Source organism: Aedes albopictus, chromosome 2 (assembly GCF_035046485.1).
Source record: "Aedes albopictus strain Foshan chromosome 2, AalbF5, whole genome shotgun sequence".
In the NCBI taxonomy this organism is placed as follows: domain Eukaryota; kingdom Metazoa; phylum Arthropoda; class Insecta; order Diptera; family Culicidae; genus Aedes; species Aedes albopictus.
In genome coordinates, this window is record NC_085137.1 from 232,528,354 (window position 1) to 232,555,252 (window position 26,899).

At 40.9% G+C, this 26,899-nt stretch overlaps 1 protein-coding gene across 3 annotated transcripts; it reads right to left on the reverse strand.

Annotated features, from left to right (window-relative positions):
• Positions 1-2,620: 2,620 nt before the first annotated feature.
• Positions 2,621-18,368, reverse strand: LOC109412376 (uncharacterized). 3 transcript variants are annotated; one of them, XM_062848760.1, is made up of 3 exons: positions 18,264-18,368; positions 9,902-10,174; positions 2,621-3,583 (listed from the first exon to the last, which is right to left on the reverse strand). In XM_062848760.1, the coding sequence occupies exons 2-3, from the start codon at positions 10,149-10,151 to the stop codon at positions 2,652-2,654; spliced, it is 1,182 nt and encodes a 393-aa protein (XP_062704744.1). In that variant the 5' UTR covers positions 10,152-10,174; positions 18,264-18,368; the 3' UTR covers positions 2,621-2,651. The 3 variants fall into 3 exon arrangements, with proteins under 3 accessions (XP_062704744.1, XP_062704743.1, XP_062704742.1); XM_062848759.1 differs by lacking the exon at positions 18,264-18,368 and adding an exon at positions 10,436-10,854; XM_062848758.1 differs by lacking the exon at positions 18,264-18,368 and having other exon boundaries at positions 9,902-10,853.
• Positions 18,369-26,899: the final 8,531 nt, after the last annotated feature.

Below are 26,899 nucleotides of genomic sequence, written 5' to 3' on the forward strand. Positions count from 1 at the left end.
CAGACCTACACTACCCTAACCTTATGTTAGGGTGTCTGTTGAGCAGATTATCCCCCTATGGTTTAGAAGGAAAAAAAAAGAGCGACTGAAGCAACCGGATGTCGCCTCAGCATACGCGCAGAATCTCGAGGCCGCGTTGTCAGACGAGGGTGAGCTCGTTGAGGTGCCTCTTGAGGACTGCTGGAATACAGAGAAAGCAGCCATCAACGACGCAGCAGAGAGCACCATCGGGTACGTGGAACGGAATCGACGGAACGAATGGTTCGACGAAGAGTGCAGAACGGTTTTGGAGGAGAAGAATGCAGCGAGGGCGGTAATGCTGCAGCAAGGGACTCGACAGAACGTGGAACGCTATAAACAGAAGCGGAAACAGCAGACCCGCCTCTTTCGGGAGAAAAAGCGCCGCCTGGAAGAAGCGGAGTGTGAAGAAATGGAACTGCTGTGCCGCTTCCAAGAAACACGGAAGTTCTATCAGAAGCTCAACGCATTCCGCAACGGCTTCGTGCCGCGAGCCGAAATATGCAGGGACTAAGACGGAGGCCTCTTGACGGACGAATGTGAGGTGATCGAAAGGTGAAAGCAGCACTTCGACGAGCACCTGAACGGCGTGGAGAACGTAGGCACGGGAATCCACGGCAATGGTGTGAAAGACGATGGCAGTGCAGCGGAGGACGAAAATGAACCAACTCCCACGCTGAGGGAAGTTAAGGATGCCATTCACCAGCTCAAAACCAACAAAGCAGCTAGAAAGGATGGTATCGCAGCTGAACTCATCAAGATGGACCCAGAAATGTTGGGCACCTGTCTGCATCGGCTGATAGTCAGGATCTGGGAAACCGAACAGCTATCGGAGGAGTGGAAGGAAGGGGTAATCTGCCCAATTCACAAGAAAGGTGACCATTTGGAGTATGAGAACTTCAGGGCGATCACTATTTTGAATGCTGCCTACAAAGTGCTATCCCAGATCATCTTCCGTCGTCTGTAACCTAAAACGAATGAGTTCGTGGGAAGTTATCAAGCCGGCTTCATCGACGGCCGGTCGACAACGGATCAGATCTTTACCGTACGGTAAATCCTCCAGAAATGCCGTGAATGCCAGATCCCAACGCATCACCTGTTCATCGACTTCAAAGCGGCGCATACGACGGTATCCATCCAGAGCTATGGAGAATCATGGACGAAAGCGGTTTTCCTAGGAAGCTGACTAGACTGATAAAGCAACTATGGACGGTGTGCAACACTGCACAAGGGTTTCTGGTGAACTATCCAGTTCATTCGAATCTCACCGGGGCCTGCGACAAGGTGATGCACTCTCATGCGTACTCTTCAACATCACTCTGGAATGTGTGATGCGACGAGCCGGGCTCAACAGCCTGGGAAAGATTTTCACAAAATACGGTCAATTTGTGTGCTTTGCGGACGACATGGACATTATCGCTAAAACATTTGGAACGGTGGTGGCAGAGCTGTACACCCGCCTCAAACGCGAAGCAGCAAAGGTCGGACTGGTGGTGAATGCCTTAAAAACAAAGTACATGCTGGTAGGCGGCACCAAACAAGACCGGATCCGTCTGGGTAGTAATGTTACGATAGACGGGGATACTTTCGAGGTGGTGGAGGAATTCGTCTACCTCGGATCCTTACTGACGGCTGACAACAACGTGAGTCGTGAAAATCGAAGGCGCATCATCAGCGGAAGCCGGGCCAACTACGGTCTGCAGAAGAAGCAGCCCTCTAAAAAGATTCACCCACGCACCAATTGCACCATTCACAAAACGCTAATAAGACTGGTGGTACTGTACGGACACGAGACATGCACCATTGGACCACACTCGAAGAAATCCTGCAAGCACTCGGAGTTTTCAAGCGGCGCATGCTAAGGACGATCTTCGGCGGTGTACAGGAGAACGGTGTGTGGCGGAGAAGGATGAATCACGAGCTCGCTGCGCTGTACGGCGAACCCAGCATCCAGAAGGTGGCCACATCCTGGATACTGTGGGCAGGGCATGTTGCAAGAATGCCGGACAACAACCCTGCAAAGTTGGTGTTCGCGACAGATCCGGTTGGCACAAGAAGGTGTGGATCGCAGAGAGCACGATGGGCAGATCAGGTGGAGCGTGACTTGGCGAGCATCGGGCGTGACCGAGGATGGAAAACGCAGCCACGAACCGTATAGGGAATCACGCTACTTGGGCGGTGGCTTCTATATTCGTCTGTTTCCCACTATAACTCAGTCAAATTTGAACCAATTGACACAACTTTTGGAATGTGGTGAGATAGGTATAGTATCTACCCGTGTACAACATTTCAAGTCAATTGGTTCAAAATTGACTGAGTTATAGTGGAAAACAAACGAATATAGAAGCCACCGCCCAAGTAGCGCGATACCCTATTATGGAGGAATATGGTTGATTCAGTTTTATCTTGAATTTGATGTAATACTTAAATAATGAACAAAAAAATGTCGGAAACCAAATATGGACGGATTGTGTTTTTAAAAAGGGCATCAGAGACAAAAATATCTCTGGATGGTTTTTATAGAGTTCAAATGATTTTGTTGGAAAAAGCCGGATTTTGTAAACTATTAACAACGGATTTCGGATCTTTGCAATAAATAATGTTTGAAAAAGTTTCAATTTATTCGCCTAGTACTACATATCGGTGACCTTCGCGGTGCCTTTATAGATAAAGGTAATATCCATATGGTTATGCTTTAACTTACACAATATAATTATTACAAGTGGTCGAATAAATGACAAACAATAATGCAACAGAGAAAATATCAACCCAGACTGTTTGTCAAATTCCGGATATTTGTGCCTTAGTATCGGCTTAGAGAGTACTTCAAACAGTAAAGAGCCGTACAGTTTCTGCAGTGAAAGCACAACGTACGACAACGAAAGGAAAATCGACACTTTCAAAATGAACGCAACGTTTTCGTCAATTTCGCGTGGATGCGTAAATTTCCTACCCTGGAAGAACTTGAAAATGGTCATACTTGTGGTCACAATCAGTGTGACGGTTGGAATAACAATTCTAATAGAGATCACGAGCCACTGTATGATATAGTGATTGGTTCTGTCGTTGATCAGCACGGTGCAAAACTTGACATCTTCGTCGGTTGATACCACATCGGAGAACAGGAACAGTGGCAGCGATTCGGACATGGCGATGAACCAGATCAGCAGGACGGGCCAAATCACCGGTATGCTGGTTTTCCGATGTCGGTAGTCGATGGTAAGCGACCGTTTCTGGGTGATGCTTTCAGTGGCAACTTCATAGTTATTCTCCTCGGCAGTCATGTAGTCGGAACTGCCATCCAGGTCGTGGCATGGGTTGGTTAGCTCATCGTCGGCCGTTGAGATCTGCTGAGCCAGATTGTACGTTGAGATCGAATGGAAGTTCAGTCCTATGATGAAGTAAACGATGGCAATATTGGTGAAAGATTCGAAGCCTATGTAGAAAGTGCAATGCTCGGATTCGAAAGTCCATTGCTGGTGGACGATGTAGAACAGTTCCCAAATACTTATTAGTAGGGTGCAGATATCCAATACTGCGATTTGTAGGACAAAATATAAGGCACCTGCAAAATAGGAAAAGAACAAACAAGTCAATCGTTAGTATGATTGTGTTTGAATAACTCAACCAGGAGTGTACACACTAGCGTGGTTCAAAAAATCGTTTATGCTCCACATCGCTTATTCGATTCCTAACCAGATTATATGCCTTCTCCCAAAATTTGAGCTTATTCGGAAATACTATGGGAAAACGATGTTTTTCATTCAATCCACCGTAGCATTACCCCAAGTGCCCTAGTGGGTTAGTTGACCCTTGGTAATCTTAGGCTACTCTATCAGTTACAACTTTGCCGAAGACCGCATTCAAATCGGATGCCTCATTAATTAGTTACCGATTTTTTTTATCCAGAATCGAAATCTTTACTCATGATGGTTAAACTATTCGGTGAGCATCACTGCATTTTGCCTTGAAACATAGTAGCCATGATTTCAGTGTGCTATCTTTGGCGCCATATGCAGCAATGTTGCCTGCTGGAAAGCTGGAGGATCACTGTTAAAGTTTGTCCAGTTGCATACAAATCGATAACTAATTAATGAGGCGTCCGATTTGAATGCGGTCTTCGGCAAATTTGTAGCTGATAGAGTAACCTAATACATTTCTATTGCGTTACTTCTTGTAGAATTCCTGTAGGAAGACCAACAAGAGGGATTGCATGAGACATTTTTGGAGGAATCCCTAAACAATGCTTCGAACCAATTCCTTGATGAGTCCTTGGAGAAATTACGGATTTTACCAGCTTGGTTTCTTCGAAGAAGCAGGTCGGACGTGGTGGTGTGGATCCATCACCCAAGCTGGTCTACTTCGGGAACTTTATGCAAAAGATGCTATGTATAGTGTCTACCTGCAGGTAGTAGCATTACATGGGCTGTAATGTATACCTACATGCTCTATTCTTTTTTTAATAATTTCTATTCTTTTTTAATAATTTTATTCACGTATCTGTAACTTACGCCTATTTTCTGTTGCATAAATAGTAGCTTCAAGAGTGATCTCTTTGAAACATTAGGTTGACTCTAATTGATAAATGCATGCACAGTAGAGGACACTCTGGAGCAATTACTGGAGAAACTCTGTAAAGAATCCCTAAAGAAAGCTTTCGGGAACCTTTCTGAGAAATCACTGGTGCAATCTCTAGAAGGTTCTAAAGACAGCCTTTAAATACTGAGTAAATCCTGAAAAATTATCGGATGAATCTTCTGAAGAATTCCCGTATGAATCTCTTAAAAAAAGTACTACTATAGAAATTTTCTTGCGAAATTCTTGGGAGAGCTACTACGGAGACTTGAGCTTGAAAAGTCTGGACGTGCTTATGGATGAATTCTGAGAGAAACCCAGCAGGAATATCTCAACAAGTTTCTGAAATAATTCCTGGTAGAATGTCAAAGGAATTACAGGAAGAATTCTTTACGGGATGCACAAAATTTTTTTTTTATAATTTGAAGTAATTTCTGGAAAAATTTTTCAAGCAATTTTCAGATGAAGCTCTGGATAAAAATGTAGAGTAATTGTGATGAAATACTTGGACGAATTTCTGGATGAGTTTCTAGTAAAATGTAAGGAATCATTTTTTTTGTTGAAATCCTTACAAGAAATTCAAGATAAATCTATGATGAAACTTATGGACAAATCTTTGGGGTAATCCATAGTTCTGAAACAAATTTCTACTGGAACCGCTGAAATAATTCTTAGACGAATCTCTGGAAGATATCAAGTAGGGATCTCTGGCGGATTTTATGAAAACATATTTCAAACAATCCTTAGGAAGTTCTGTATTGAATCTCTAGAAGAATAGTACAGGGAAAATTCTTGAGGAGTTCTTGGACTATTTTCTGGCAGAGGTTCAGAAAATGATTGGAATCGTATTCGTAGAAAACTTTGAAGGATTTTTTGGAAAAAATCCTAGAAGATTATCTGACAGGATTTATTGAGAGATTTCCAGATTGATCTCTGATCGAATTCGTGGAAGAATCTCAGATTGAGTTCCTGACAATAAAATCTTTGAGCGAACTCATGCTTAAAACTGTCGAGGAATATTTGAAGCAACCCTTGGAAGTTTTATAGAAGGATTTGATTTTTGGAGCAACCTTTTCAGTATTTCTGGTGAAATTTTCATACAAATTATCTAAGACATATCTGAAAATTGATGTGGAGTAGTTTGGGTGTTCAAGGGAGGGGTATTGTGGATAAATATTTTATGCACTGGTCCATCACTGCAATAACTATTTTCTATATATAGTAGAACGGGTCAACGTTATATGGGAAAATTAAAATTTGATTGCATCAACCCGGAACAAAGCTTCAAACCACATTAACGTCGAAAACAGCTTTACAAAATTTAAGAGCAATTGGTTGCGTCCCCGTGTTACGCATTGCGACTGAAATTTGTTTGGGATTTACATAGTATAAGAAAACTAACTTTTTCGCATATTTCTCATAATGGGCATACATTTTTCTTAAACTATGTAACCGATGATGACGAAATATAGCACTGGATGTACCAAAAAACTTGGTCGAAGACCGTAACGCGATCCAACACTTTTGACAAAATGTAAAGCGTCCAGATCGTCTGATGGTGCTTAACGTTTAACATGAAAAGGAACAACAACAATAGTAAAATCTCAATTTTTGACCTAAGTTATCAAGCATATAACTATTTTCCACAAGCACTTTGCGACAAAGTTTTTCATCGTTTGCTAGACATTACTTACGTTGAAGTATCAGCTACATGGTTTTGGACAAAAATTTTCAACAAGTTTATGAATAAATGCAAAAAAGTGCGTTTTCCCAAACTAAAGTCCCATACAAATGTTAATCGCTATGCGGAATACGGGGACGCAACCAATCGCTCCCAAATTTAGCACAACTGTTTTGGACGCTAGAAGGAATCGAGAAAGCTCTGTTCCAAAATATCTCTACAGGTATTCTTCAAAGATATTTGCATGAATTGTTCCTCCTGATTTTTTCCAGGAAATTCTCTAGGAGAACCTTCTGCGATTCCTGTAAAATTTCATCAGATCTCTTCGGTTCTTCAGGGAATCCTCCAGAAGTCTTTGCAGGGAAAACTCTAGGAGTTCCGTAACTTCAGGGATTACTCTAGGAATTTCTCTGGGATTAAAACCATGGATCGCTCCAGAAGTTCATTAAGAGATTCTTACAGGAGTTTCTACATGATTTTCTTCAGGTGTTTCTGTAGAAGTCCCTTCAGGGAGTTTCTTCAGCGATTTCTTATGAAGCTTCTTCAGGGATTCCTCTCGAACTTCAGTCATGGATTTCTTCTGAAATTCCCTCAAGAATCTCTCCAGGAGTTGCTTCAGAGATGCTTCCAGCGGGGTTTCTCCAAGAGGTTACCCAGGAATTCTTCCCGGATTTTCTTTATGCGCTCGTTTCTTTAGAGATTCCTCCAAGACATCCTTCAAGAATTTTAATAGGAGTTCCTGCATGGATTACTTAAAGAGTTCATTTCTACTATAATCAAGAATTTCATTCAGGGGTCTTTACTGTGGCTCCTTCAGTTATTCTTCCAAAAGTAACTACAGGGATTTATCTAGGAGTTTTTCAATGATTCCTTCAGGAATTTCTTGAAAAAGATTCTACCAAGATTTCTCTAAGAATTCAATAAAAGACTCCTCTAGGAGTTCCATAGAAGATTCCTCTAGAAATTTCTTTAAATAATCCTACAGGAGTTTCTTCAGGAATCTCTGCAGAAATTTATTCCAAAATGACATGCAGAGTTTTGTCTAGGGTTCCTCCAGGAGTTCTTACAGGATTTTCTCTCGAAGTTCCTTCGGGGATTTTTCTAGAACTTTGTTCTGCGTTTCAACCAGTAGTTCCTACGGGGATTTCTACAGGAGTTTGTACAGGGATTCTTCCTGGAATTCCTTTAGAGTATCCTCAAATTTTCAATCGGGGATCTCTCCCAAAACTCCTTTAGAAATCTCTCCTGCAGATTCCTCTAGGATTTTAATCATTTTAGTTGAATTATGAAAATTATGCAAAAGAAAATTGTTGAGGTTGTGTGCCGGGGCCCGTGGCGTAGTTGGTCACACGTTCGCTTCATATGCGGATGGTCATGGGTTTGATTCCCAGCCCCGGCACTTGCAATTTTTCGTCAGTTGCTTTTCCCCCGAGAGCAACTAACACTGACCCTCTTCTGAGCCCCATGGCTCAAACGGACTCGGATACCTGGACATCGGCGAACTGCTACTCATAATGGACCCCCATTCGGACTGGAAAGGAACAACGGCCGTCCATCATCATCCTTGTGCTCATCATTCTACTAGATATAAAGTAGAAAAAGTGAAAGCAGCAGAAGGCAACCAGTTCGATAAAGTAGCTTAGCTTAGCTTAGCTTAGACTGACTGCACATATCTATGGTTGCTACTCCGTGATTGACCCGAACCAATGGAAGTTGCACAATGAATCAACTGAATAATTGACTGGGAGTGGTCAAAATTCTCACTGTGCACGCTTCAAAGACTCTATTTAACGGTACAATAACGGCGCCGGCCACGTCCTTGCAGTCAGGTTGGAAGAGGGCAGGAATATTAGTATCAACCTTTGTTATGTGAAAGTTGGCGTTTACCGCACGTCTCCACCAAAGGTTGAAGGAAGGGTTGGTTGTTAGTAAGGAAGGTATCGTTGGGTCTGGATTCACTTTGATAAGTAATATGACCTTTTGTATTTGAATCATGCCATGCACGCTGTCGCACTATTATTCGCTTTACGCGGAAAGCAAACAATCGACTACCCACGTCAGGTGGTCTCATAATAAATTTATACTACAAATGACGGGATAAAATATGCAATCTGACGCGCTATTGTTTGCTTCACGCCATAAGCAAACCATCAATCACCCACGTTGGGTGATTGTTCAATATATACTATAAACCTCGCGACAAAACCTACAAACTGATTCGCTATTGTTCGCTTCGCGCGGGAAGCAAACAATCGACCACCCGTACGGGTGGTCGCTCAATGTTTACTACAAAAGACGTCACAAAACCTCTCCGGCATACGCGAATGGCATTAAGACAAAAACAAAAACAAAAACTGAATCGCATTTAGCAGCACCGGCCTCCGGATTCCACACGACCGAACCACGCAAAAGGAACTGAATTCATCTTCCCGCCGGCACACGCGAATGACATTACGACGAAAAACAATAACAAAAACTGAATCGCATTCAGCAGCACCGGCCTCCGGCTTCCACACGAACGAACCACGCAAAAGGAACTCACAACCAGTTCGATAAAGTAGAATAGAATCTAGGCGCTGTACAAAATATAAGTGCAGCTGTAAATTGAAATTGCTCATGTAGTGCCCCAGTGGACAATAGAGCTGTAAATTAGGTTAAGTGATTAAGAATAAAAAAAAAAAAAATTGTTGCGAAGTGAAACACCATTGCATAAAATTTCAAATGTAACTCGTTGCAAAACTCGATTTTGTCAATCAATACTTTACGTATTTATCTAGCTCGGCGAGCCTCATTGGATGAATGTACGACTCATGCTGAAAAATCAACTTATTGCAACCCGCTACATATGTAAATAACTATAACCCCACGATGAATATATTGTTATGCAATTCGGTATCATAATTTCTATTTTATATAACCCATTTTGGTATCATAATGGTAAATTTTTCCGAACTGGTTCATTATGCAACTGAAATGAGTGGCATAATGAAAAATAATTGCATAAGGTTCATAATGCAACTCATTTGAGTTGCATTATGAACATTATGCAACTCAAATGAGTTGCATTATGAAAAAATCATTGCATAAAATTTTGTATGTAACTCATAACTCGGCAAGCCTCGTTGGATAAATGTACGACTCGTGCTGAAAAAATCAACTTTTTGCAACTCGTCACATAAATAACTATTATCTCATGCTACTTATTGTTGTCTCAATTGGGCCTTTAACATAAGATATGTATCGTATCATCGATGACCAGGCTCCATACATTTTCGCCCAGCCTTCTTTGAACATGTATCTTTATGTCCACTAGAGAACCAGAAAACTTGGTGAGAGAAATAGAGGATCTACAACTACAAAATAGTGGACCTTGGGCCAAATCGAGAATTATGGAGACGCATGGTAAGCCACTTTTAATAGATTATTAATAATTTCATACTACGAATCTTTATCATCCAGTGTTATTCTACATGGTGCAATTATTTACGCTTGTGCACGCCTATAATGTCTAGTCAAACATTGGTAAAACCACATAAAAGATATTTGCTCCCCACACTATTACACTTCTTGCATGAAAAAAGTTAGTTATTTACTGACTTTATGCATTTGTTAAATTAATGCACTTACCGCTATATTTAGCCTGCAGGATCCCTTTTATCAGAATCAAATTGAGCATGATTCCACCTCCGACGACAAATCCTACGTATCCGTACAGCGCCAGTCCTGCCGACCACGGTTCAAACAGCTGATCATCATTCATACTGAACTCTTCCCCCACGCGGTCCACTTCAGTGCTGAGCACCTCGTACACATCGAAAACCTCACTTGGGCGTGCAATCCGTTCTTCCACTATGCTGCTGTAATCATCTCCAGCCATACTTAAGCACTTGATGCAAATCTCTTCACCAGAAAGCAAAATATGTAATTCAAATTTGCGCTTATGAAACCCCTCCTCCTGGCCGTCTACGAAATGCCTTTGTTCCACGCACGCCCGGGAAACAGCCAAAAAATATTCCGACACAGACCGGGGCCCAGCAGGCCCACCAAAACAAAACGCAGAAAAAACTGTTTCTTCACCAGTGCACTTCGTTTGTCCCCACTAGTTGTAATGGCTTGGCGTCCGCGTTGGCTACTTGTAGTAAGTAATTCACTCAGACTCACTCTCAAGCGCGGCATTACATATAGTCCATAACCGGCTATCTACTAAAAAGTCCACTTCAACGACTAGTGACACTATCGTGCGCTGTTACTTGTGTCCGTCCGCTCATCTCTGGATAAAGCGACTAAACTAAACTGATGGATGCTGTCTGGTAGACTGTGGAGTCGCAACGAGACGAAAAGCCATGTGCTGCCACCATCATCGCATCGTCAGAGAGTGCGCTGCAATGCCACCCATTCCATAAGCGTCCGCGCGTATATCTACCGGCGACGGCGGCGTCGTCTTTGGCGTTGTTGTCGTTGGATACCAACTGAACTGATAGGGTGGTTCAAAATTCCGCTGTGAACCTTTGTGTTTGCTGCGAAACTAGTCGGTGTTAGATTGAAGTTTTGATTTGAAAGCCTCTGGATTCGTAAACACGTTAGCTATCAAAAGACATGGTAAAAAGCTGAAATTTGACTTGAGCACATAGATCGCTACAAAATCTCACGAAAATCGGTGCAGTATTTCTAGTTGTAGAACTGAGAGGAGTAGGGTAAAAACACTAGACTTCGCCCACCCCATATTCTGCTTCAATCTTCGCCACTTCATACATAAAAAATGGAATTTGTATGGAAGGGGTGAAGATTGGAGCAGTGGCGAAGTCTAGTGCTTTTACCCTATATCCCATTAGGCATAACGGACGTTAGGACTTTGGCATAACGCTTCTCCATGAGTTCTGTGATTACCAGGGAGTTCTTTTGGGGGTTTCTTTAGGATTCCTTCAGAAGTTCCCTTTGAAATTCTTTGAGGAACTTTTTCAGAGTTTCCTGAACAGGTTCCATCTGGGATTCCTCCCGGCAAGTTCTCTCGAGATTTCTCCAGAGATTCCTTCCGGGATTTCTCAAGGATTATTTCTGGATTCCTCAACATAATCTTTAACGAGTTTCTTCCATAGTTTATTCTGAACATTTCATCGCAATTAGGCCATTTGAATTGATTAGTGGCCACAGTGTCCTTCCGGATACTACAGCAATTGCACCCGAGATTCTCCGGAATTCCTCCAAAAGATCTTTCCGGGATTGCTTCAGGAATTCCTTCCGAGATTCCTTCAAGAAAACTTTTCTGAATTCCTTCAGGGATTTCTTCCGGGAACACACCTTTTCAGGAATTTCATGTGAGGTTCCTTCAGGAGTTTCTTCTGGGATTTCCTCAGGAACTCTTCCTGAGATCCATCTTGGAAATCCTTCCAAGAAACCCCCAAGCAGGGTTGCATTTTTTTCGTCAGGCCTTTATGATAGCGATCTTCTGTTTTTTTTTTATTTTCTCCGTTTTGGTTTTCCTGTCATTGTTCCCGGGTAGAAAAGAATTGCAAAATAATGGCAAGTTTTGTCGTTAAAACAGAATTACTGAATGGCAAAATTAACTATTGCTTTGTTTGAAATAAGTGACAAAAGGGCAAAAATAATAACTGACATTGTTCGATGAAATAACTAAAGAATTTCAAATTTTGACATTACAATGGCAGACCAAGAACAAAAAAAATAAGGTTGGGAATTGCAAAATATACCATTCTTGAGTTATTGAAAACAGAACAATAACACAATTAGCTATTCTCTTTGCAAACAAAACAAGGGTACATTTTGTTATTTATTGCAAGTTTTCGGATGGAAACAATATTTCCATTAAAATATTCAAATTTCAAGTTTTGTCATTATTTTAATAATATTAATAAGTGCCAAAACGGCGATGTTTCATTTAAGTCGTAAGAGATTGACAATATTTCACCAATTTCAAAATTAGTTATGATAGCAAGATCAGACATTCACTAGTTATTCTACTAAATTTTAAATCATTTAATAAATGGCAAGCAAATGTCATATTTTGATATGATATCATTTTTTGCCATTGACATGTTATTCTATGCCCTTCATAAAGAACTCATGAATGTCAAAATAAGTTGTGATAATAAAATTTGTTATTATTTTGTTTTTGGTTTGCCATTCACCTCTACCCGGGTTGTTTTCCGATTAGCCACACGGGAGCGAAATGAAAATTTAATAGGTACTCACACTCGCACGCGGCGTGCTGAAAGCGAGAGCTGACAGGGCTAAATTTCCATTCAATTTTCTATAGTTGAGTGTTTTCACCCGTGGTAGCGTATAGGGCACTCACTCTTACAAGCCACCGTTTGAGACGAATAGCCTATCAACGTGAGTAGTGTGTGGATGATTGGGAATTGACCTTGTTGGGTCGCTCACGAATGGAGCTCTCGAGCTCTGTCATATCTCACATCGAGGAACTGAAAACGGCCGCCGCAGTCATTCATTTTCGCCTGAGAAACAGGCACTGAGACTGATATTTAGCAGGCCTGCCACCAAGAATTTCTTTGAGTATTCCTCCAAGATCTTCTTCTGGAATTACATCAAGAACTCCTATTTGCTAGATTCCTGTGGCAATTTCCCCGGGAAATCCTTCCAGGATTCCTTCAAGAACCTATTTTGGAGTTCCTCTGGGAACTACACTCAGGTCTCCTATTAGACGCTGCCACCCATTTCACGCTCACCGCGTTTTCCTGTCTTCTAACCAATTTAGTTCATTTTTTGTATGTAATGAGTCTATAATAAGAACTAACTGCTCTAAAAAAATCAGCTGGGTTGCATACAAGCGAAGACGGCTTATAACAAGACAGACAGCTCCCACCCCGTAGCAGGCGACATGGTTGAAACGCCCTCAACGATTCACAGGAACATTAAACCATGATTGTGTGCATGTGCATGCTAATACGTACACGGAAAATGTAGCATCGCATGCACACTCATTCATGATGTTGTTCCCTGAAGTCGTTCGCGGCGCTAGTGTGCTTGTAGCTCCCAAAGTATATGGAGCAAGAAGGTAGATGTCTGTCTTGTTATTAGTCATCTTTGATACAAGACAGCTGAGAAATTGCGGTGGACGTAAAGTGGGTGGCAGCGTCTAATAGGATTCTCGACTGTATTTCCGGATTTCTTCTGAAACTCCTGCAGACATTCCTCCGTGAACTCTTTCGGGGATATCCTACTGGAGTTTTATCAGAAACTGATTCCAAAATATCTTCCGGAACTCTTCCCTGGATAGTGGGATTGTTTTAGGATTCCATTACGGACTCCTTCTGGGAATTCTCCAAGATTTTTTTCCAGGATTCATTCAGAAGTTCTTTCCAGGATTACTTTAGGAATCCTTCCCGGAAACGTCTGGGAACTCCTTTCCTGCAAATTCCTGCGAAAATTCATTCTTAAATTCAATATTGTGCCTAATAAAAACATCCAGAGTTTATTGGGGAATTTCTTATGGAGTTTCTTTTTATGAGATTGTTTATAAAATTACATTAGGAGTTCCTTATGAAATTCTTGCAAATTTCTTTGAGGAAAACATCCAACAATTTCTCATGGAACTCCTCCTCCGAATTCGGATTTTTTTTCTGTTTTCCTCATATGGGTTCTTCCAGGAGTCCGTTTGTCCAGGAATTCCTTCTGGAAATTCCAGAAAAAAAACTTCTGAAGGCATTCCAAAAGAAACTATTAGTAGAATCTCAGAAGGAATTCCTTAAGCATACCTAAAACTTCTGAAGCAATCCCGGAAGGCATCATGGAAGGTGTTCCTGGAGGGATTCCAGATTGCACCTTTTTAAATCTCAGAAACAACACCTGGAAGAATTTCAAAGGGAACTTTTGAAGGAACACCAAGAAAAATTTCAAACAAAGTTCCCTGAAAAATCACAAAAGGAACTCCTAAAATAATTGTGAAATATATTTCTGGAGAAACCACGGAAGGAATTCCTGGAGGAATTCCAGGAAAAACTGCTGGAGTAACCCTAGAAGGAATCAGGCTCGATAATCCTCCTCGGAATCAAAAGAGTTTTGCAACATGCTCTAGAGCGGTGTTTTGCTTTTGCCTCGTCGCGAGGGAGCGAACGAACCCCAAACAGAGAGGCAATAAAAACTGAGCGAGGAAGAGGGGAACGAAAAAAGAGCCGATGATTATTTCGGGTTTTTGAGTGCGATTTTCGCCTCGAAAGTCTTTCTTTGTATGGGAGTGGAACTCGCGAGAGCTTTTAGAGTGTGAGTGGACGTGAGAAACACAACAAGCAATTATGAGTGTTGGACGAACTCCTCGCTGCGCGGCAAGCTCGCGCTCGATGCTGTTGAGGATTTGCGTTGTGATTTCTGAGTTTTATTTTCACTCCTCAGAAAAACGCCGAAATCGCTTCCTCATTTTCTCGCGAGGGAGTTTCTGTCAAGCCTGGAAGGAATACTTGAAGAAATGTCAGAATAAAGTCCTAGCGATATTTCGAAAGGAATTTCAGGAGGAATCCAGAAACTACTGTGGAGCTCCGAATTCTCTCTCCCCCTCCTATTAGGCTTTTGTCCATACAAAAATTTTGAAATTTGTATGATGCGTAGACTTTGCACTAATGCTTCCTCCTCTTCCCTTAAAAAGTCTACGAGGTGTATGAGTGGACCTTGTAGCAATCTCAAGTGGTAAGCCGAACTTAAGAAAACCGGAAAGAATCTTTGGATACCCCGGGGATATCTTTGAGAGCTTCAGGAGGAATCCCGGAGTCCCGATTTGGGAACCCTAGAAGAAACTCCTGAAAGAATCCAGGTGGAGTTTCTGAAGTAATCCTAAATAAACCCTGAGAATCCCAGAAGAAACTCCAGTAGAAGTGGCAAATCACCAGCAAGTCATAAATCAGTAGACTTCCACACGCACGCAAACCCCACATGTTGAATTCAATCAAACCATCCTGACGAAAAGTCTGAAACGTAAACAAAAAGAATTTCAGGACTTATTTCTGGAGCAATCCTCGGAGGAATACCTAAAAAAAATCTAAAACATAAACTTAAAAAGGAGTTTATTGGAAGAACCGGAAAAGAAGATAACCATGTGCAATTGTGGAATCGAGTTCAGTTCTAGGCCTACTGGCGACGGAGATAGTCGAGTGACTCCGTAGCTTGAAGGAATAGAAGCGCCCGTCTAGCGAATTGGGAGTCGTGAGTTCGAGTCTCACCGGAGTACGTGGATTTCTTTTCATAATTTCAAATCTCAATTTGTTCATCGAGCACATGTTCTGTTGTGCACATGGATGTCAAAGCATTTTCAACAGTGTAATTTCCCATATGGCTTGGTCAGCCAAGGCAAAATCAAGAAATTGACATCAATATTTGAAAGTTTTTTTTCTGAATTAATCGTTGCAGGCATTTCTATAGTAGTCGTTATAAAGATTTCCAAGCGAATCTTTGGAGAAATTCCTGAATGAACTCCTAAATAAATTTCTACAAAAATCTCTTGAAATACCATAGGTGATTTTTAAGCGGAATGCTTAGAGAAATTTCTGAAGCAATTCATAGATTGAAGTAATCTCTATAAAAAATCTTAAAGCTTAAATCCCTGATGATTTTTCCATCCAGTTTCAAAAAATGCCACACTTAGACCGTTCGCAATGCTGTTTTATTTTGTATGGCGAGTTTTAAAATTTTTAAAACTCGCCATACAAAATAAAACAGCATTGCGAACGGCCTTAGTTTAAATTACCGAACTCGGTTCAATTTTCTAACGAACTTTATCTGTAGAACCATTTTAACCAACTAATCCGTTGAAAATCAAAATTTTACAACAATCCACTCACAATGACCGATGCTACGGTTGTATTGACATTATTTTGACAGATTTGGTAGGTTGGTTAAGTATAAATTTTAGCGACTTCGGATACCCTACCGAAAAAGTCGGTAATGTAATCCAACAAACCAGCTGTCCGAGACTCAATCGCCATGTTTTTTTCCATTAAATTCTTCTTCTCTGTACCTGTACGTTTAAACGATTAATTTGCATGTATTTTCTGCTTCCGAGTCACAACCAATATGCGTATTTTCAGCGTGTTTAGGACAAACATCGAGCAGATGTTAGAAATTGTTAGCTTTGTGAGCGCTAATAAATTTTGTGGAATGAAATTGAAGACTCATAATTAATTACATACCTATTAAGGTCCTGAAAGCAATTTGATTTAATTTGAACTGAATTTCAATTTTGTGTACAGAATTCTATATTTCCAGTCAATCGATGCTCGGTTACTGGTACATTTTGTGTCTACCGAACAACTCGGTTAGTTTGACAGGTCGGAGCTGGAAACAATCTCTCGGTTTACCATTACTGAACCGAGCGGATTACCGAGATTTCAGCAGATACACTCCCGTTCAAAAGTTTGGGGTCACCCCCTCAAAAACATGTCATTTTTTAGGCCCATATCTCCGCCAATTTGCGTCCGATTTCAAAACCCTAGGTTTCATTCAAAAGATAATAAGTCAAAGAAACTTTGAACATGATTTAAAAGAAACTTATTCAAAAATTTTTGTATGTAAACTTAACCCAAAGTTGCCAAATTTTCTAAAAAATGAATATAAACTTACGGTAGTGTCGCTGGAAGTTGGGTCGATCAAATTTTAAGATGAGAGCGGTAATATGACCCATTTTCTATTAGCTTTCAACTGCTTTTTACAGAACTTAGCTAAAAAATCTAGAAAAAAAGTTATTAAGTAAATTAATCCTTGATGTCATCGACCAAAAGTTTGGGGTCACCCCTCAAAATGCTGTATCGGCCAAAAGTTTGGGGTCACTATCGTAAAACATGGAAAAGTGATTTGTTGATATCTTTGTCAAACAATTTTTTTTTTGAAAAAGTTTCTTTTAAATCATGTTCACAGTTTCTTTGACTTATTATCTTTTGAATGAAACCTAGGGTTTTGAAATCGGACGCAAATTGGCGAAGATGTGGGCCTAAAAAAATTACATGTTTTTGAGGGGGTGACCCCAAACTTTTGAACGGGAGTGTATAAACTCGATTGAAAATTAACTGAGTTCGATATAGTTTTCTTAGTGTGCATGGAAAATGTTTTTTTTTTTCAAGAAATTGCTGGAGAACTCTCTAAATGAATCTATGACGGAAGATCTGGTGGAATTAAAAAAAATCGAGAAATTTCTGAATTAGGTCACGCATTTTTTTTAAATAACCTTCCGAGAAATTTATGGAGGAATTAACTAAACCGTGGAGAAAATTTTTAAAGTAGGAGAAATATCTTCAGGAATATCTCTTTTCAAAAGGTAATATCTACACTAGACATTTGGAAACGAGCCCTCCGTAATGCGAATAAAATTTGATTAGAATTGTTAAAAATCTTTCAAGTTCCCTGATAAATCCACCAAAAACTTAGATCACAAGTAATGAGATTGCAGCAGCCAAAAGCTTCTATTCAGGTTCTTAATTGCCCTACACAATACATATTGCATACGTTTGCGTGTGCGTGACAGTAGTTTGACACATTTCCCATGAGAAAACTGTCAAAAAACGCAAACCTCGACGAAACGGATGCTATGTATTCCAGGCTTTACACTAATTCTACCAAAATGTTCATGAAACTTCTAAGAATGATTTTTTTCCTTTGTTTTTCTAAAAGGTGAAATTTCTAAAAGCATGTTGAGGGACGCCAGTTAAAACTTTTGAAAATTACATTTTGAATGATAACAAAAAAAGATTGCAATATAAATAATCCAAATTCAGGTTTTTCCTCACAAAACTCATATAATTGGACAATTTCCACATTTACTGTGGAATATACTTTTTATGGAACACCCTATTCATAAAACGGCGGTCAGGTGGTGACGGATCCAGTGCAGATGATGCGCAATGAGGAGTGCCGCGAACAATAACAACTGAAGCACTTTTAACAGCAACAACAACGACGACGAAACCGCCTTTAAGCCGAACGCGCCACTCTCGTGAGGTGAAAGACGCGAACGAACGGAGAAAGAAGTTACGGTATACAGTTGAGTAGAGAGACACCCGATACCAAACTAAGCAACTAAACTAACTATAGTTAGATCCGGCCGACCGTCGCAGTGCTAACGAAACGCATCCGATCACATCTCGACTTAAACTGAAATTAAAATCACGATACTAAAAGATTATAAGCCAACAACTGCGCTGTTTGCGCGCGCAATTTTTGGCTCGGACGATAGTGTAGACGCGAGAAAAAAAAAAGTTAGTGCGTGGCGAATTGTCTGTTGACTTATGGTTCACATTTGAAGCTTAATTAATTGACAACAAATTTGCAACTCTTAATAGTTGGTGCCAACTACATCGACTTCTAATTGAGTAATTTCTATACTGGTGAAGTATTGCAAAATGACGTAGGCGCCTACGTTCTCTATTCTATACCATTCAGGTGTTCATCGAAGTTCTGCTTTCAACATTCGATCCTTTCACGTTGGTCTGTCAGGATGTTACCTTCACATTCCAGTTGCTTAAATATGTTTGATTTTTGACATAGATGCCATAGAACTCTTAAGTTCTAAGATTTGTTATCACAGTTTTAAATTATTCTGCATAACATAACATACTTTCCGAGATCCCCAAATTGAAATTCGCGCTTCTAAATCATCCGGCCGAATTCGCATTCGTACTCTTGTTTGCACCGAAGATCATCCTCGCACGGTTAACTTTTTTCGTTTAATTTAGTTTTAATTCCGTCCAATCTACACGACGGCCTCGGCGCGTCGTCGTTCGGTCGTATGGTAGAAGAAGGTCTTTCCCCGCGTTCACGGATGCTGTGTGCGCGTCGTCGCGGCAATGACACTTTTACGGAACAACCGCTGGCTGCCGGCTGACGAAGCGAAGACGACACAGACGAATGACATTCCATTTTGGATGCAGTTTGGCTCTTTTTTTTCCTTAGTATATGGGAGACTGGGGTCGGTTGAGATTAGGGACTGAGGAAAATTTAACACATATGCTTTGGGAACACCATACTCCCCATAACGCTAGCAGCGAGTGTATCAAACCTTAACGATGCGGTTGCGCGATCATAAATATGTTGGTAGAAGCGTATTTTTAGGGAACTGCATACATCCCATACGAAAACATCCTGGCTGTTTATGGAAGCAATTCGAATGATAAACGATTCTCAATTTGGCATTCTAAGGTGATGACTGTGCGTCTCGGGATCGGGAATAAATTTCAATGATTCTATATTTAAGTCACTTTAGAAGACTACAGAAGATAGGTAAAGGCAGCGTGGCGCTGAGATGCAACTCTACGCCCTCGTCATCTGTGGAACAAAAACTTTTAAATGACTAAGATCCTGATCGCTGTGACTGTATGTCGATGGAGATGCGCACCTCCGCACTGCAATAAAAACATAAACAAAAAACGCTTCATGGCGTCGTCAAATGCAATGGATGCGCAGCGAAAGTCCCAGTTGCATATATGCTTTACAACGCCCCAGAGAAGAGGGAAATACGAAAACCGTCACGTCGCGGTTCCGCGACAAACAAAAACAGACAACCGGCTTTGCTGCTTGCATATCATGGAAGAGAGACTCCAAGCAAAGAACAAGATCGCATATCTTGTTAAAATTAATAAATAAATGGCTCAGTTTCGCGCGATGAGCCGCGTGCGATATGCATTACTTAGAAAAAGACCGCTGCGCTGCGCTGGCTAGGCCGCCACGCCGCCTGCAGAACAGCAGTAGGCTAACTAACGCAGCGAGCGTGCTTCACAAGAAGTGGCGGTGACTTAAGTCGACATTGTTTTATTATGCTAATAATGGATTTATACTTGTGTTTCTGACACTGCACTGCTGCTTCTTCGGAAGCAGTCTTTAACTGAGTGAGGGATTTACACAAAGAAAGGTTGTTTACGGATAAATTGCAGATGCAGTTTACTTCTGCATAAGGATCTGTGTACAGATAAGTCACGTCTCATCAGGATGTAAGCCGTTTGGAGTCGTCTGACTGTGTTTATGAGAAAGTTTAATTGCAGTTAGATTCACAAAGGAGTATTGAACAGACATACACTCCCGATGAAAAGATTGGGGTCACCCCCTCAAAAACATGCCATTTTTTAGGTCCATATCTCCACAAATTTGCGTGCGCTTTCATAACCCTGGATCTCATTGGGCTGCAAAACGGTGAGTCAATAAGGAGAGCGTCCAACATAGCTCTGGTCCTCACAATTTCCTATCTCATGCTTCCACGGCTCAAGCGATGACAAAGACCGCCAGCTAAGAGTTGTGTGCTAAGCTGGTAGTACAGCCTGGGCACTGTTGTTCTTCTGATTTCAGCTAGATTGAGGAGGCATCCAGCGGCTGAGAAAGAAACGCTGCACCACACTCAGCTAGATCCAAGGTGGGAACCCCATCAGCGTGGTCGTCCCAGTGTTGGTTGGGACGTTAAACAGAACTCGCACGGTGGCCCTCCGGCGAGACAGGAGTGTTGGCGTAGGTCCAATAAGCCACCCGTAAAAATCCCCATTGCGAATAACATAGGAGAAAATACGACTCGATACAATCGGCAAAGATCCACGCGACGAAATAGGACTACGATTGGAAACTTGGAACATGGAATTGCAAGTCACTAGGTTTCGCAGGATGTGACAGGATAATCTACGACGAACTACATCCCCGCAACTTCGACATCATGGCGTTGCAGGAACTTTGTTGGACTGGACAGAAAGTGTGGAAAAGCGGGCATCGAGCGGCTACCTTCTACCAAAGCTGTGGCACCACCAATGAACTGGGAACAGGATTTATAGTGTTGGGCAAGATGCGACAACGTGTGATCGGGTGGCAGCTGATCAACGCAAGTATTGCAAATCTTTTATGAAATCCGCATACTGGCCAATAACTTGTGCGCCGACAGCCCATGCGCCGGGTTGTGCGCCATACAAAATATAAATAAATAAGTGTCAAAATGGTTCGCGCCAAGAGCTCAATCTCTCTTAGGGTTCGGATCCATTTTTTGTCTAAAACATTGAACTTCCTTATGTCTGGATATAATGTAGAACAAAGATATTATTGACGGTAACAAAGCTTTTACTTCATTAAACCACTGATAAATAGTGATTTGGCTAGTGAAAAACTTGGCGCATGGGCAGTCGGCGCGCAAATTGCGCGCTGGTGTATGGATTTGAGTTAATCGTCGCAAAGTGCCCAACACACATTATACCTTGGCACGTAACCTAGAGGTCGAAGAGAAACTTGTCGAAATGCTAAAAATTCTCGAGAAGCTGAATATGTGCATGTTAAGAGTTATGGGCCGTTTCTTCAACTAAATACAGCATCATCAACGATTACTGCCCACACGAAGGGAGACCCGATGACGAGAAAGAAGCGTTCTACGCGCAGTTAGAGCAAACATACGATGGCTGCTCGCCGCGTGACGTGAAAATCGTTGTCGGCGACATGAACGCGCAGGTAGGCAGGGAGGAAATGTATAGACCGGTAATCGGGCGAAACAGCCTGCAAGCCGTATCGAATGATAACGGCCAGCGATGCGTAAACTTTGCAGCCTCCCGTGGTATGGTAGTCCGAAGCACCTTCTTCCCACGCAAAGATATCCACAAAGCCACCTGGAGATCACCCGACCAACAAACAGAAAAGCAAATCGACCACGTTCTAATAGATGGTAAATTCTTCTCGGATATAACCAATGTCCGCACATACCGCAGTGCGAATATAGATTCGGATCACTAGGGTTATTTTCCAATTGTTGCACGGTTAAAAATTCGCCAATTCTAGACGAACATTTGAAAAGGGCCTATCTGTTTTTTTTGTAAACAAACATGTTTCTGTCTCTGTAGGGCCCATCTGCATCCAGCCACGAACATCAACACCCTTAACATATAGCTTGAAAAACTCTTTCTGATAAGGGCTTTGATGTTCGTAGGTGGATGCAAATGTAACCTGCAGAGACAGAAACATGTTTGTTTACGAAAAGCAGATAGGCCCTTTTCAAATGTTCGTCTAGAATTGTTGCACACCTCATAAGAATAACATGGAGTGTGCAACAATAGGCGAGTTTTTAGCCGTGCAACAATTTGAAAATTACCCTACTTGGTCGCTGTATGCATGCGCTTTAAACTTTCGACAGTTATCACCACACGTCGAATTCGAACGCCGCGGCTCAAAATCGAACAGCTGCGTAACGTAGAAGTGGTTCCCCGACTAGAAAATTGTATCAAGTTTGTAACATATTGTGCTATAATGTAAAAATTTTCAATAACTTTTTATGTTATAAAGTAGATGCAGGATAATGTTATAATAACTAAAATTGTAACAAAAAGTACAACGGTCCAATCTAAATAATAGCCTATTTTGTTAAAATATGATCAAAATTATAACACAATATGATATAAATTTTAGCATCAAGAAAACTAGATGCTATCATATTTTGATATAATTGTGTGAAATGATGCTCTGAATGTCAAATAATAAACAAAATGTTTTTACAATGAATTATTGAACAACATTTATAACATATTATGATATAATTGAGTTATAATATTTTCAAACACAAAAGATGTTGAACATGATTACATCACAACGAGTTATATATATCATCATTTGTTATAATTATGTTATATTTTTGTTAGAATCTTCTAGTCAGGTCAAGACTACGTGCAGCAGTTAGCAGTGGCCCTACCAATGGAAAAGCAGCTTGGTGCAGCTACACTTGAAGATGGCTGGAGGGACATCAGATCCACCATACACTCAGCGAAGTAAACTACCGAAATTCATCAAAATACCTTATGAAATTTAACCATAACTGTAAAGTATGGATGTCATAAGAATACCTTATGAAAATTGAACATGCTCATTATGACCCAATTACATAAGATAAACTTATGAAAAGAGCAGAAAAATCACAAAATGATGCAGACTGGAATCGATCCACATCGAGATCACGGAGCTCGTGCCCAACCCACGCGGCTATCGACGCTTGAGAATATCGTGTTGCTAAATGTGTATAAAAGCCAAACTGTGAGTCGATCCTGCGTCATAGACCGACCTTATGAAAATCCAATCGTTCTAATCGTTATGAATTGTTTTAAGGCCATTTCATAAGTTAGACCTTATGAAAATCTTAGGTTTATTTACCTGAGTGTAGGTAGTACCTCGGCTACAGCACTAGGCTTCGCGACTCCGAATCACAGAAACGACTGGTACGACGGCGAATGTGAACAGTTGAAAAACGAGAAGAATGCAGCATGGGCGAGAATTCTGCAACACCGTACGAAAGCGAATGAGGCACGTTACAGACAGGCGCGGAACAGGCAGAACTCAGTCTTCCGGATGAAGAAGCGCTAGCAGGAAGAACGAGATCGCGAAGCGATGGAAGAGCTGTACTGCGCTAAGGACACACGAAAGTTCTACGAGAAGCTGTACCGCTCGCGCAGAGGCTTCTTTGGCGACGTTGCAAGTACCGAAGGTGGTGCGATAACAGATCTAGGAGTACGTGCGCAGGACGAAAGATTTCCAGCCCCTAACCTCCAAGAGATTGAATAGGAGGCTAGCCGGTTGAAAAACAACAAAGCCGCTGGAGCAGGTCAACTACCATGCGAGTTACTTATTTTAATTTATTTATTCCTCCGCCTCGAATTAAAAGTTAATTCCACAGACTGTCTTATGCTAAAATCTTAATTCTATGTTTAAACACATTTTTTGGAATATTGAAATCGAACAGATCACTCACACTATTGAACAAACGAAAACTTGTAGATAATGCGTTATTGAATCCATAGGCAGTACGGTGACGGGGAACAAAAAAAAACTTCGTTCTCGCAATTGGCGTTGTGGTGCATAGAAAGAAATATTTTGCAGCAGCAGTGGAGAAGCTCTAATTAATTAAACGTTATTAATAAGGTATGATGCATCTATAAAAAATGTCATTTGCAAGCTTTTTGGTCGAAATATTGCTAAATTGCCACTACCACCACTATTGGTACTACCTCCACTAAGGGAGCTTTTATCCTAGAAAAAACTCCAGCATTAAGAATATGGTCTATCCCAAAAAACACCTACTTTTTGGTCGACCTTTGCCGCTCTGTTTTAAATATCTTCAGAGGTTATAAAATTCCGTTCTCTGGTAAAACTACCTCTTCAATAGATTTAAATACCCAATCAAAAAAATGCAAATTTACAACTATATGTATTTTTCATTTGCGTAATCGTTCTTTGAAGACGCATAAAAGAAGAGTTCCTCGAAAAATGGCCTATTTTTCATTTTTAAGAACTGCCCTAAACTGCGGTGGGAATTTTTCTTGATAAAAATAATTTTCCTATGAGCATTCTGGAAAAGAATATATTTTCGCAAAAATATGAGAAAAAATAGAATATTTTCCCACCGTTTTCGCAATTTTAAATTTTTAGGAGGTGTCCAAAATTTTAAAAACATATGTGCAATCTTTGAGATAAAAGTTCAAGTTATATGATTATTTTTTTTAAATCAGAACTGCCAGTCTTTATTTAAGAGATTTGTATAGTATCTCCAAAAATAAAGTTATGTTTATTTTGAACAGATTATTTTCCAGGCAATTGTGAACGTTTATTGTTAATTTCCGATACAGTCCTTAGCATTCAATGTTCCATGTTCAAAGTGGCTTTCTCTTTTGCGGGCCGTAGGAAATGTACCGTTAGGTTTAATAATGATATAGATAAACTTAAGCTAGGATCAGCGCTTGAAAATTGAAGCGTTTTATTTCAGACGAATCAAAATTTGCTCTTCTTTGACCGGCGCTTCTCAACCCAAAGTGGTACACCCTTAAATGAAACAACACAGCGCACGAGTTACTTTCACGCAGCGAGCAAAAAGACAAAGGATTTTTCACTCATATCTGTGTACGACTGGATCAACACAAAAAATGTGCTGATCCGGTGTTACACAAATCTGCGTGAAAATTCTTTTGTCTTTTCGGTCGCTGCATGAAAGTTACTCGTTGCTCTGTGTACATCGAGTTCTGCGTGTAGCAATATGCCTTCATTGGCTAACATGTTTCTGAAGCAAGTGGGAGCGGGAGCAATAAAAAATATGAGTAAGAGTGAGGAACGACGATTCAGCGCCGTGCAGAGGGGTATACGGCAATGAATATACTAGATTTTTATCTCGTTATTACAGTGCAAATGACATAAACTCGAATTAAATCGATTATAATAGGCACGTCCATAATTTTCTTATGGGCAAATTGTTTGTTTTTACAAGTTTTGAGCAAAACATAAATCCACTGAATAATTTACGCATCTTCTGACTCACCGTAGCAAGTGAGAAATAATGGTTTCCAGTCACTATGCTTCACCAGCCAACCGACCGATGAGGAATAGTAGTCGCGGTTGGTTCGGTTTCTCTTTGCTGCCTGTGCGTGTTCGTTCGTAGTGATGGTTGGCGCTGATGACTGATCGTATCATTCATATTCACTCAAATTCAAGCACTGGAGCAGTCTTGCGAATAATCGCGACCATCACGAGACAATCACTTAAACCGCTTTCTGGAGTCACCCTTCCCAAGGTGATACGAACCAACAAGCATGTCACGCCTGGAATGACAAACATTTTGTGGGTTCCACCCTTCGCAGCTTTGCAGCGATAGCAGTTGCTGAGTCTGCTTCAGGCGGGTTGCGAGAGAATCAATCTCTCTGAGCAACGGTGCATAACGGGCGAAGTGAAAGCGTTTGCCGTAGCCAGGGCGAACTGCGTGGTGCGCTCAATGTGTGCGTTCAAACTGAGCTATGCAAAAAGAATAGGATTTATGACGTAGTACACATGCATAGTTTTACATGCTGTTGCGCGTGCATCTGCTTGAGGCGACGGAGAGAGTCATGACACTCACATGAGCCGTTTCCAAGTCAGGATGATTGTAGCAAAACAAGGGTGACCGGGTGACTATGATGGGATTCTGTCTTTTCTAGTGTTAGCGACTGTATTGAGAGCGAATCAGAAACCGCAGAGACAGGGTGATACAAGCTTGGTGTTTATCAGCTTTTTTGTGACTTGTACGCTGATGCTTCGCGACACTGCACTGGAGGATGATTCAAAAATTCATTTTGATTGATTGGCATTTAACAGTATGTAACCCCTTAATTTGCTTATTTTCATCCAAATCCGTTCAACGGTTCTTAAAAACGGTGCCCTAGAAATTTTGAGCAATGTACTCCCAATACCTTGTCCTTAAGAATATGCCGTATTTTGAAAATGGGGAGACTTGATCCCCCTTTTCATGAGGTGTACTAAAATAATACTTATCTGACACATTCTATCACTGAATATACTACAATTCCAAGTAAATAGAGGGTTCCAAATAGAATTTTATTTTTTCGTACATGTAATACTCGAGGGATCAAGTCTTCCCACGCTACTGTTGTGTATACTAAGCTGCAATACTTAAAATATTTCTATTAAAACCATATTTGGATAAACATGTTTGATACTACTTTCTCTCAACTACGTTCTGTGAAATTATGACACGATTTGGTTCAATTTTCACAAAGTTATTGAGATTTTTCGGAATTGTCTAAAAGATTCCAGAAAGGCCGAGAACAAACCATCCACCATTAAAAAAAAATAATATAATGCACTATCCCAAGTAACACATTTGTCTCAGAAGAGTCACGGCGGCGCAGGTTT